General features: G+C 47.3%; 1 protein-coding gene across 3 annotated transcripts in view; it reads right to left on the reverse strand.

The window, feature by feature from the left end:
• The window catches only part of LMCD1 (LIM and cysteine rich domains 1), a 57,809-nt gene that overhangs the window by 24,987 nt on the left and 19,804 nt on the right, over nucleotides 1-13,018 (reverse strand). Inside the window, exon 2 of one of the 3 annotated variants that reach the window (XM_037055710.1) lies at nucleotides 1,978-2,066. The exons of 1 other annotated variant lie outside the window; for it this stretch is intronic. In XM_037055710.1, coding sequence (XP_036911605.1) covers nucleotides 1,978-2,066 — 89 coding nt within the window. Of the gene's footprint in view, nucleotides 1-1,977; nucleotides 2,148-13,018 lie in introns of those variants that run through there. One more of the 3 variants, XM_037055709.1, reaches the window with a different exon arrangement.

Here is a 13,018-nt window from a genome sequence, read left to right on the forward strand (position 1 = left end):
GGAGCTCCTCCCTGTTTTCATAATATGCTTGTCCTGAAAGGCTGCTTCTGTACCCTCCTCTCTATGTAATGCTATCGGTGCTTCTGATACTAATTCCATTCTAATTCTACTAACCATACGAATCATTCACTTGATTGTAAACAGTTTGTCTGAAACTATGGAATAGTAAAGTCAGAAGGGGACCCCAGAGCAAATCAGCCCCAAAGCCCCTACTTCTCAAGTGGGAAGCCTGAGGCTTAGAGAAGGGAAGTGTCTTGTTCAGACAGAGTCAGCATGTGAATTCTGTCCTGTATTATTAGTTAAGGGCCTTTCCCACTCAACCAGCTGGTTACCACTTTGATTTTTACATATATTTCAAACTACGGAGAGTATGGGAACTGGAGCATAAAAGTGGTTTATGACACCTGAGATGCAGGAAGGACCTGCAGGCTGCAATCTGTCTTTCTCAAGGATAAAGTTGCTTGATGTTCAAGTGATGAAGAAATGTAGGGGTTAAAATAATGCTGAGAGACTCCTGCTTCCAGCTATGAGGAACAGGGTGTCCAGAACTTCCCTCCATCCTTAAACATCTAGAAAACCAGACAAACTATATTAAATGATTATTTTGAGATGTCAGACAACAGGAAGCACTGGGGCGTGATCCTTGTGATAAGGAAAATGTGACTGAATGGACTCTGGGTGCATTCCGGGAGCATCAGCTCCCTGCCCAGGACTCTGAAAGGAGGCCTCCGAGGCTGTCTGAGGGACCCTACGCTGATGATTCCAAACACTGTTTGACAGCAGCCTCAGGACCAGTGGAGTGACGTGATAGGGAAGGTGACTCTCCTCTAGGCCGGAAAGAGCTCGGGTGGCCAAAATAGATGCACAGAAGGAGGTTCCCCATCCTGGGAGTGTGTTCCTGGGAGGAATTTGTGCAGGGGACAGGAATCAGGATTGGATGGCGTTGAAGGTCTTGGATTGGATGACCTCGAAGGAAGGCCAGGGAATGGGGTCAAAGACGGTTTTGTGCGTTGCACTCTCATGGTGCACTGCACTGCAGAATGGTTGAGAGCACACCACGGGGTTTCCCACAGACCCGAGTTGGAATCCTGCCATGTAGTAGCCATTTCCCCCTCACCACCCTCAGTTTCCTGATGGGCAAAATGGAGACAGTAATACCTTTTAATTAGGGTTATCTCAACACTTAGATACAAAAGATTAAGTTCAGTGCAATAAATATTTTTACAGTTGCTTTCTTACCGTGGAAGCCAACATCTCTGAGACAAAAGCCTCCCAAATTTTGTTCCCCCACTGAGTGCCCAAGGCACTGTTCTGGCAGTGGAGACAAAAGCTCCTTCTTTGCTCTGGTGCCCTACAAAGTCTCAGGACTGCAGGGGCCGTCACGCATGCTGCGCCCCACACAACTTCTGGGGGTGCCATCCACACAGATGCCGATGCGAACTGCGATTGTGCAGTGTGGCGGGCCTACCTCTAGTTCTCAGTCTTCAGTAAGAAAAAGAAAAGTCCAGCTGGCCCTTACGGTCCTCCCGTGTGGATGTGAATACCACGTCTTGGTTCCTAAGGGTGTGGACACCTTGACTTTTACTTTTGTCCCAGGGGCACCCTCAGATCAGAGCACACCAACAGGGATGATGCGCAGTGGGAGGAGATCGGCCCCATGCACCAAACCCCGGGACAGATAGCTCTACCCAGAGTGGACCAGGAGCCAGCTAACACTGCCCACGCCTTCCCAGCGCAGTCCTTGCTGGGCTGAGCCTCCACCTCGGAACAGCTCATGGAGTGCAAAGCTCCTTCTGCATCTTGGACCCCCAGGACTTTTCTGGCATTGCTGGGTTATGCCAAGTGGGGTGCATTCGCTCCAGAGCCTCCTCCCCAAAACGTGCATCCTAAGCAGTCCCAGCAGAGAATGACCCGGGTTCCCTGAAAGGACAGCCAAGAAGTGAAGGCAGGCAGAGCCTTCCTGACAAACTCGGTTACCTCCACGAATGTGGCTCGAAGCCCGAACATGTCCCCTTGCATCTCAGACAAGGCACACCTCTTGCTGACTGCTGCTGGCCCAGGGACATCTGGAAAAGGAGCAGAAAAGAGGGTGTTTTCCTTCTAAACATCTTGGACCAGGGATGCTTGACCTCTAAAGGAGTTGGCATACCAGCAAAGGGATTGTGTGGGGTTCAAAGTGCTTGAGACCAGTAAGCCATCACCAACTGTTTACCAGGAACACTTACTGTTTACCACCACTTACTGTTTGCCAGATGACCAGCTGGGAAAGTGGCCATAGGGCAGGCACGTGTGGAAGGGTGGGGCACTTCTCAATAAAAATGCAGGGGGTGCTCATTCACAACTAACAATGCTGTCCCCAGTTACCATGGCTGCTGTGAGGGGCCATCTGCTCCTTCTTCTACCCTCCCCCGCTCCTCGGAGTCACTTGTTCCTGAAACGGAATCTCCCAGCAAATGTCTCCTCTCCCTCATTTATTTGTAATTTATTGATGGCGTGCGATTAAAGCAAGGTGCAAACCAATACTCACGCTGCCAAAAGTTTATAGCCCAAAGCATAACTTAAATATTTTGCTGAAACATAGAACATCAGGCTGTGCTTTGGAAAGAGAAAGACACACGAGTCAGTTTTTATTTTTTTTGTTACCAGCCAAAGGCAGAAGTGCAATGGCTGCTGCTGAAGTGTTTAGAGCCGAATGGCTCTCAAAGGAGGCCTCCGTACCAGCAGCATCGCCGGCGGGTTGCAGAAGTGCAGACGCTCAGGCCCCGCCCCAGCCCTTTTAAATCAGAATCTGCAGTTTAACAAAATTTAGGAGACTTGTATTCTATCAGACCTAGAGAAGCAGTGGGTTGTCAGTATACAGATCTGCTGGCTGAGAATCTTGCCTCACGCTCCACTGGGCGTGGGGGTGTGTGCGGACAATTTGCACATGTACTATGATTGTATCAAAAAGCAGGCTCTCTCAGCTGGTACAGTAAAGGGATAAGCTCATCATTCGCAAGCTATGAATCCACTTAACCATTTATTTAGCATCTACTATGTGCTACACACAGGGATAACTCCTAAGACAGGGTGTGCCCTGGAGGAAGTCATAGTTTAGGGGGAGATGGAGAAAGAAAAACATACTTATCACCTGCTAGAAAGGGTAATTTTGAGGAACGTTGATTATACAGTAGAAACCCATGGACTCTGGAGTCTGAGTGACCTGAATTCCAAACCCAGCTTCATGACTCAACAACCACATTGACCTGGGCCAAACAAGCCAGGTTTTCTCACCTGTCAGAGGGGTACAGAGATAATGTGTGTAGTGTCTGACTGTACCGGGCACTAAAAAAATCAGCCACTATTGTATTATTTCACAAAGATTTTAGGAGCACAGAGTAAGGTGTCAATAGAACTGCATGGGGAATCCAGGGATTCCTCTTAGAGGAGGCGACTCTGGATCAGGGCAGTGCGAGATGATGAACTGGCAGCAAAGGAGAAGGGGATTCCTGGCAGAAGAAAATGTGCAAGGACAGAAAGGAACAAGCGAGCTTGGTGGGCAGCATCACGCACAGTCTAAACACGCTCTTTGGGACGTGTGAGTGCTCGTGGTTCTAATGCACACTCACAGCTTTGGCAAGTCAGAGCCACGTTACACCTGTTTGAAGGGAAGTACCTTCATATTTGTGTCTGTCCAGTGTTCGATTTGTGTTACAACTGAAACACAAGATAATGTGTACCCACCCCCCTTTCTTATCCTGAGCTGGGTGGGAGCTTTCATTCACAGGCAGAACTTTGCTCCGTGCAAACACTTGTTCTTGAGACCTTGGATTCTCCTAGCTGGAATTCAGCAATCCTTTCAGACTTCATAGTTGAGTGCTTCAAAGGTTACTCTGGGAGGTGTACAACTTATGAATAAGGTGCCACAATTGGGTTGTTTTAAATAGACCCAGAGGCAGTGAGGCCTGGAAACAGAAGAGCTGTGTGGAAGCATTTCATAAGTGGCCAAGCACCCTGCAAGCTTGAGCATTGTTCTTCTAATGAGTGGCTGATTTAACAGTCATCCTTTGAGGGGATTAGTCCTGATGCTTGGCCAGAAGACTTGAGCAGTTGGCTCAGGGTCTGGTTTAGAAACAGTGATGTCAGGCAGCACAGCACAGCAGAGCACTGCCCTGCAGGGTGGGGGCGCTGGGGGGGGGGTGGCCCTGCAGTGCCAACTCTGACATTTATTAGCTGTGCAGCTAGAAGCAACTCATTTCCTTACCCGGCCTAAATTGCTCCTCTGTCAAATGAGAAAACTGGCCGGAACTGGGGCTGCCCAAATCTCAGTCAGTAGAATCTTTGTTCTGTGAAATGCTTCGAAGGGGTTGAGGGGCCAGAGGCAGGAAAGATTGCATGATTGAATGAAAACGATGAACACTGGGTGCAAAAAGGCTTCCAGAGCCTTTCAAGGGCTAGCCTGCACTGGAAGTGAGAAGAGAGGTGGTGAGAATCTCAATTTTGTGCCTTCCTGCTGCTGGACGTGGGCAGGTGATGGACCCGTGGAGTCTCAGCTTCTAGTTTGTGTCAGGGGAGTGGTACAAACCAACCTGCCCCAGGCAGTCCCTGTGAGGCAGGAACGGCCGCTGCTCGGAAAAGGCACTGCCTGCACTCATCTCTTGCTGTGCGTCCCTGTCATCACTCCTCACGCCAACCATCTGAGAGACCCTGCCTCCTGCACCAGGTGTTCCCCAGAACATTTTCCCCCCGTAGCGTCAGAGTTTTAGGGAACTCTAGAGGAACTCTTTTTCTAACTGCACACCTCCTTAGTTTCACGGACATGTGTGGCCTCTCTGACTAAGTGTAGGAAGCAGAGGGCTGGCTCTAGTCTCCATCCTGCTAGTGGGACAGTTTCCATGGTGACAGAAGTCTGTGGGAGAGAAAAATAAATGGCCTTTTGAGGAAGAAATACGTTGGGGCCATCAGGCCACACTTGCAGCTGGCTTCCTGGCAGACTGTTAACACAATAAATAGCCACTCGTCCACTGCATGTGATTCATCCAGACCCAGTTACCTCCAACACAGAAAACGACCCTGTTTATTGAGGAGGGGAAAACATCAACCAGAAATAGTGTTTCAAACAACATATTCTAGTTTATAAACAGTGGGTCTGTCTGATGTGGACTGCGTCTCTGATAAAAGACGGCACAGTGGCCCATAGTGGCTCACAGTAGCTAAGAAGAGAAACACTTAAAAGGACCTGCCACTTAAAAAAATGGGTTCTTGGAATGTAGCACCTAATTTGTTTTTTTTTGAGGGAAGATAAAGTGTTTCGACAATTTTCTTTGGTTCGGGTAGTAGGATGTAGTTCATTTGATATTGTGGAGCGGAATCATGGGGGCAGGGACTGCAGAGGACTTAGACCGGGGTCCCCTGGGGATGCGAGGGGCGGGGCCAATTGGGACTCCTCCCTCCTTTAAGCGTTTACCTTCAGGTGAACCCCAAGAGAAGTCTCAAAGGGGGCAGTGCCACCAAGAACCATGTAGGCCTTCGATGAAGAGGAACCAGACAGGGGAAATGAAATATGGAGTTTAGGGGCGAGCACGGGAGCTAGAATTATTAACGGGGGTTTTCCTTCCAGGTCAGCTTCTCTCTCCTTGTCTAACTCAGTGTCCTCCTACGATAAATTAGTTTTCCTTGCCCATTTTGTCTCAACAAGGCTGTTGTAAGTATCATGCAAGAATGAAAGGTTGTTTGTAAAGTAAAATAATTTAGCATTGATTGTTAAAAAGTTATCCAGAACTTAGCAGTAAGACAGAAAGATGGGTGGGGATCCTTTCAATGTCATACGATGGCCACATGACACTGCACCCTGTCCCGAAGCCTCCAAGGATTATCTAGAAAAATTTACTTTGCTCTACTCTAAGACTTGGTGTTACACTGTAGCTTTTTCTCCAGCAGAAAATATAAATACAAATAACTTTTTTTCCTTTTGAAAAAGACAGCCCCAAAGGCTATGGTTTGTTGTCCAACAGGGCATGGACTAGTTACATACTTAACCCATCCATCTCAATTTTAAATTGACTATAAATACCTAGCCCCTTAAATGGTTTTTGAATTGATCTAAATTTCTCACTGAGTCCTTCTTTAAAGAATGAATGGACTAAAATCTTTGCTAAGTTCTNCCAAGAGAAGTCTCAAAGGGGGCACCAAGAACCATGTAGGCCTTCGATGAAGAGGAACCAGACAGGGGAAATGAAATATGGAGTTTAGGGGCGAGCACGGGAGCTAGAATTATTAACGGGGGTTCTCCTTCCAGGTCAGCTTCTCTCTCCTTGTCTAACTCAGTGTCCTCCTACGATAAATTAGTTTTCCTTGCCCATTTTGTCTCAACAAGGCTGTTGTAAGTATCATGCAAGAATGAAAGGTTGTTTGTAAAGTAAAATAATTTAGCATTGATTGTTAAAAAGTTATCCAGAACTTAGCAGTAAGACAGAAAGATGGGTGGGGATCCTTTCAATGTCATACGATGGCCACATGACACTGCACCCTGTCCCGAAGCCTCCAAGGATTATCTAGAAAAATTTACTTTGCTCTACTCTAAGACTTGGTGTTACACTGTAGCTTTTTCTCCAGCAGAAAATATAAATACAAATAACTTTTTTTCCTTTTGAAAAAGACAGCCCCAAAGGCTATGGTTTGTTGTCCAACAGGGCATGGACTAGTTACATACTTAACCCATCCATCTCAATTTTAAATTGACTATAAATACCTAGCCCCTTAAATGGTTTTTGAATTGATCTAAATTTCTCACTGAGTCCTTCTTTAAAGAATGAATGGACTAAAATCTTTGCTAAGTTCTAATTTATATTTGCACAAAAGTCATGATTTTACCTTTTTGAAAATTATATCCTAACATCACCACATGCCCCCCGTTCTGTCCACGGGTTAGCTTTCTGAACTGGCGTGTTCCAAACTGACACTCCATTCTACTCCAAGTCTACTACTGACATGTGTTTTGCAAGTAAGCTCCATAAGCATACATGTTGCTGAAGATTATTGATCAACATGCTTTGTTACTTAAAAACAAACCTTCCCCTAGGGGTTCCCAGGAGAGAGGGTGGAGATGACTGGGGTGGGGTGAAGTTATGAGAAGGTCCAAAGAGAACTGAGGTCATATACAGAAAATGATCCTGGAAACTGCCCCACTACCAACAACCCTCAAGTAGTAACAGCTTGGCAGTCGACGGAGTGATTTTGCCGAGGCATTCTCTTCCTTAACCACTATGACAACCCTGGGAGGTGTCCTCACTACTCCTGGTCAACTGGCGACACCTGTCTGGGTCTGAGAGAGGAGACGCAGCTTGTCCGTTCACAGTGCCTGGGCGGGGGCTTCTGGGCGGGGGCACCTTTTAAATCTACACTTATCTGTGCTGGCCCATAAGCAGAACGTTTGATCTTTCCCCAGGTTTATGACTGTAGCTAACATTTACTGAGTACACCTTATGTGCCAGGAAAACGTCAAGCATTTTTATGATACGTAACCAAAGCTTCTTGGTGAACCTATCGGAGTGATATTTTCACTCACCTTATTTTCATATGAGGAAAGCGGTCCAGAGAGGTTAAAATCCAATAGCTCGAAACCAAGTAGGTCTTCCTTCAGAGCCATGCTCTCATCCGATCTGCTACAGCACTTTCCCCCAAGCACTTTACAGTTTACAAAGTATATTCATATCAACCCTGGGCTGCAGATTTATTATCACACTTGGCTCATGAGCAAAGCAAGAGCATAGGGCTGATGGGATTTGTTGCTCAGAACACGATTCACACTCATGTCTTTGGAATCCAGATCCTGTGACTTTCTACCACACCAGGAGTCCCAGACCCCAGACAACCTCTTATGAGTCTGGCCTTGACTGTGGGCATCAGGCCAGTTGGATCCGAAGGGGTAGGGGAGTGTGTTTGCAGGGATGGTAAGTCCTGGAAGGGCTAGGGCTGGGGGCAGTAGGAAAAGGTCATGATCATCTTGGTCCTGGGATTTCCAGCATCCAACCCTGTTCTGCTAAATAAACTAAAGTGTAAATAGATGTTCAAGGCAATGGACGGTCCTCAAGGCAGTTGTTGGGGGGGGGGGGTGGCCGGAAGAGAGAGTGAATCAGAGTGCACCAGCCTCTCCCTGGAAGCCTGACACAACAACCAGCCAACTACCAGCCAGGTGTGCTCAGTACTTCCGGGGAGAAGGAGTGCGCACTGTGCCCCAAGTTGTGAAGGTGGTTGGATAATAAGCAACTTGCCAGTCATTTCTGGGTTTATTCTCAACTCTTAAGAGTTTGCCTATACTGAGGATAGTAGCACCCATCTTGTTCTGAAGTAATGGTGAACCATTTTTAAAGGGACAGAAGTTGCTGAGCGCTCGGTGTCATGGGGCTCCCATGATGTGGCCCCTCAGCTGTCTGCGTTCGCCCATCTCCGCTTCCCATGTCCTCTACTGATTCCACCCAGATTCCCTTCCCAGTTGCCTGGGCCCCCTGCAGCTCTCCTAAACATACACTCAGCATTTTTGTTCGTGGTCATCTAAACCTCAGAAAGCTACAACCCCACTCACTCTTTAGGGACCAGGGTAAGTCCCATCTGTTAAAAAAATGTGTCAACTGCAGTTGACATTCAGTATTATTTTACATTAGTTTCAGGTGTATAGCATAGTGGTCAGACAATTACATAATTTATGGAGTGATTCCCCTGATAAGTCTAGTACCCACCTGGTATTATACATAGTTATTACACTAAGGCTCATCGTTTCCATTATAAAAAGAACAGCTGTAACAAGTATCAGGCTTTGTGGTTTTCCATCACTGTGCTAAGCCGGAGCTCCTGCAAATCTTACAGCGCCTGTATGAGACAGGTTATCTTGGCAGTGGTCCTCAAGGTGCATTCCCCAAGCAGCACCTGGGAACTTGTTAGCCTCGCAGATCCTCAGTTGTCCCCCAGACCCACTGAATCAGGCCCTTTGCAGGCGGGGCCCAGCCATGGCTGTTTGAGCCCTCTAGGTGATTTGGATGCACAACTAATGTCTGAGAACCACTGATCTTAGCTGGTATCCCCAGGTTGTGCACGAGTCCACGGGAGGGGAACCGATTGTGCTGATTTGCCTGAGACTAATTCAGGGCCTCGGAGAGACCCTTGCAGTGACAAAACCAGGAAAACTCCAGGCAAACCAAGGAGGAGTTGGGTTCCCCCATTAAGAGGATTCAAAGAGGTCAAGTGAAAGCACTGGAGGTTGGATATGAACCCAGATTTCTCTGAATGCTGAATCTCCATTTAAATTTAACCAATGTACAGCAGATGATGCCAAGAGGTCTTTTCCAGATATTTGGGGGCCATTCCATTTTTTTCTCAAGTAACCCACAGAAATACAGAATTAGATAAAGCAGCTTGTCTCAAGTTAACCTGACATGAATTAGCATAAGGTCCCTTGGGATCTAGCTAACATGCCGATTGGGGTTAGGCAAGTCCAGGGACCACCCTGAGTAGGGAGGGACTTGTCTGCACTGAGGATCACCTGAGGATCTTTTAACGCTTCCAAAGTGCAGGCCACACCCCCGACCAATTCAACCACAATCTCTGGGGGCAGGTCAAAGGCTACAATCATTCTAGAAGTTTCTTGTGGTATTCCAAAGTACGGACAAGTTTGGAAACAACTGCGTGACATCAATGTACCTTCAGCTGCTCCAACTTGAATTTTAACATCTTTAACATCATTGGCTTAACATCCACACCCTCAGCTTGCAGATCACAATTCCCACAAGTTGAGTTTTTTTATAGCACGTCTGACTTTTGTTATTGTCATTTCATTTTGGTCCCATCTGCCCTGGCACAAGCCTGCCTCCTAGGCTTTGGTGCCAAATGCAGTAACTCTCTTAACATCTGTGCAGAGGGGAAGCTACACCCTTTCCTCTTCCTCTAAGTTCCGCCAGCTGGCTGACTCCTCTGGAGGGCTCTCCGGGATAGAGACCCTCTGTTAGGCCTGAGGTTGGGGTGGGCTTCCTCACCCTCCAGTGCCATGGGGGTTGGGAACTGAGCGATCCCATCAGATGGAGGAACCCAACCTGGGAACACCTAAGGCCCAGAAGGGCTATTAGCTGCATCATGGAGAGATTGTTTGTTTTTTCCTCAGGAAGTCTGGTCATTTCAGAGAGTGGCCTGGCTGGGAGGTGTAAAAGGGGGTGTACTCTTCACTTTCCTGCTCAAGGACCCCAGGATTCCAACAGGGGCCTGGCCTTTGTCGAAATTTTGAAGCTCCCCAACAATTGAAAACATGAGTTGCTAAAAGGGGTTACAAAATCTTTTTTTTAAAAATTGTATTTTGTGTTCACTGCCCCAAGTCCAGTCTCCTTCCATCACCATTTACGCCCCCTTTACCCTCTCTGACCTTCCTCCACCCCTTTCTCTCTCTGGTCCTCACCACACTGTTGCTGTCTATGAGTTCTTTTTTCCCTTCACCCTTTTCGCCCAGCCATGCAATCAATATACCTGCCAGTATGGTAACTCTCTCCACTTGCCACCCTTACATCTCCTGTCACCAGTAGTTGAGGGTGGGGCCCAGAACCACCCCCTCCCCCCAAGGATGCTGGGGGAAGGCCAACAACCTGGCTCTTTCCAGTCTGCTTGCTTTTAATTAGGGTGACTTTTGGCATGCATTTCCATAATCTTTTTTTCCTGTTTTAATGTAAAGTAAATGCTCCCAGTCTTGCCCCTCCAGTCTTAAGCAGCACTGCTGCCCTGTTTGCTCCTGACCTCTGGTTCCTTATCTCCCTAATGAGGATCCCCTGGTTGGAGGGGCCTCAAGCTAAGGCCTTGGGTTGTGGCCAAGAGAACTGTTTCCCCCAAACATGAGATGAAAAAGTGGGCCTTGTAGCCCAGATCCTAGAGGGTTCTAGCTTTTATCCCATCTCGCCTTAAGATAGCAGGCTTAGAATGTGGTAGCATGAGGCCGAAGGGTGCAGAACTGGCTGCAGGCAGCCTTTCTCCTTGTTCAAATGTTCATTCTGCACCATGGACCAGAGGTCTCTATGATGATGTGCAAATTGGCCAGAGAAACCGCTTTAGATAAAATGCTTCCTAAAACCACAACTACGCTCTCACAGGTAGCAGCAAAGTCCTCATCTGCATTAGAGGGAATATCTGGTGACAGGGGTCTGTGTGTGTTTATGTGTCCCTTCTTCCCTAGGGTTGCCCCCTTGGCCATTTCTACTTCTCTCTCTGGACAAGCTCAGATGTTAAGAAATCTCTTTAATTTAGATACTGTTTTCCTGAACTGTGTAATGAGGAATAAAATGCACAGGCTAAACAAATTGAGATAAAAATCAAGCAATCTAGTACTTAGAATTCTATGGAAGGAAAACTTTCTCTTCCTCTCCCCTCCCTCTCTCCCTCCCTCCCTTCCTTCCTTCCTTCCTTTCCTTCCTTCCAAGACCAATTCTATTTAAAGCTACAGAGTAGGAAAATGTTTGCTGGGTCATGAGCTGATTGCAGAGGTGACTGGGTTGTTGGTATTGCAAGGTACATATTCAATTATTTTCCTATTAAATGGTTTGTGTGTGTTAAATTTATCACATGGACTGGTTGTGGTAGAAAAAGTTAGTCTGATGATTTAGTTTGAGATGCTAGGAGTGTCTGATGCCACAGATAAAGTTTTGCAAAAATACCCAACAAAAGGGTAGTTTTTACTCTCTGTAAGAAATGGTGTTTTATTTTGTTTGTTTTTTAATCCTCACCAGAGGATATGTTTATTGATTTGAGGTGGGGGGCAGGAGAGACAGAAAGAGCAAGAGAGACAGACACTGATGTGAGAGAGGAACATTGATCGGCTGCCTCCCACACATGCCCTGACCAGGAAACAAACCCATAACCTTTTGGTGCACAGGACGATGCTCCAACCAACTGGGCCAGGCTGGGCTTTGTTTTTTTTTTGTCTGCTTGTTCACGTTCAACTCTAGGAGAATTTGGATTTGGGGCAAACTATACCACATTCTCCTTACTGTCCTCCCTCTCTCAAAAAATCATGTTTAACAGATAGAATTAAGTTAAAGTCAGGGTGGCCAGGAAGGAGCATCAAATTCAAAGGAACCTAACATATTGCTCTGGATCTCACAGAAGGTCACAGGATGTATGGTGGCCCCTGACTCTCTGGGGGTGGGGGAAGGGGCCTGCTGCTCCTGTGTCTCCCACACCAGGTGTCCAGAAGTGGGTCCCCGTCATCTATTCAGGTTCCCTGATGAACATGCCCCTGGGAAAGTCCTGGAAGCCATCCCCCTATCACTGTCATTTCCTCAGGGAGGTCCTTGATTTCCCCAGGCTAGGGACCTCCTCCCCTCCCCCCATAAGCTCCTAACCACCAGGCCCGGCCCTGTACAGAACACTTGTACAGTCCTAACCACTTGTGTGGTTCCTTCTTCCCCTCCAGGGGAGGAAATTCTCAGAGATCCCTGAGGCTCACATCATACGTGGATAAAAAGGGTTAGTTAATCTAGCCATGAAAACCGAGTAGAAAAGCAAACCCAGATGTGGGAAGAAAATATAAAATAAAAGTTTCTCTGTTTAAGTAAGACCCTGCCTTTGCCTCCTCCGCCGCCTCTGGTCAGTGAAGCCTCACCGACTCCAGCTGGATCCAGGAAAGCAGGAACGTCCAGACCCTGGGCCGCAGCAGCGGTAAGTGCTGAGGCCTGCCCTGGGGTGACTGGTTCTAAAACCTCACCCCTTCCCAACAATGACCCCATTCTTAACTGTCTGAATCCTGGAAACCTCCTGATTAAAAATGAATTCTTACAACCACAGTTCCTCCTGCTGTTTGGTGGCCAACAGAGGCGGTTAGTATCGTCTACCTCCTACCCCATTATCACTTGGCACGATGGAGCAGACACCGAGCACTCCACCAGCCAAGAGAGGGGATTATCTGCCCCCTTTCTTTTCCGTTCTTCTGTCTGCCTTTTCGATTACTTTTTTGTTTTTTTAGCACTTTCATAAAAAAAAAAACAGTCAAAGCAGCGATAAGACTCAAATC

The sequence above is a fragment of the Sturnira hondurensis genome, unplaced genomic scaffold (assembly GCF_014824575.4).
Source record: "Sturnira hondurensis isolate 20B ecotype Veracruz unplaced genomic scaffold, ASM1482457v3 Scaffold0008723, whole genome shotgun sequence".
NCBI lineage: Eukaryota > Metazoa > Chordata > Mammalia > Chiroptera > Phyllostomidae > Sturnira > Sturnira hondurensis.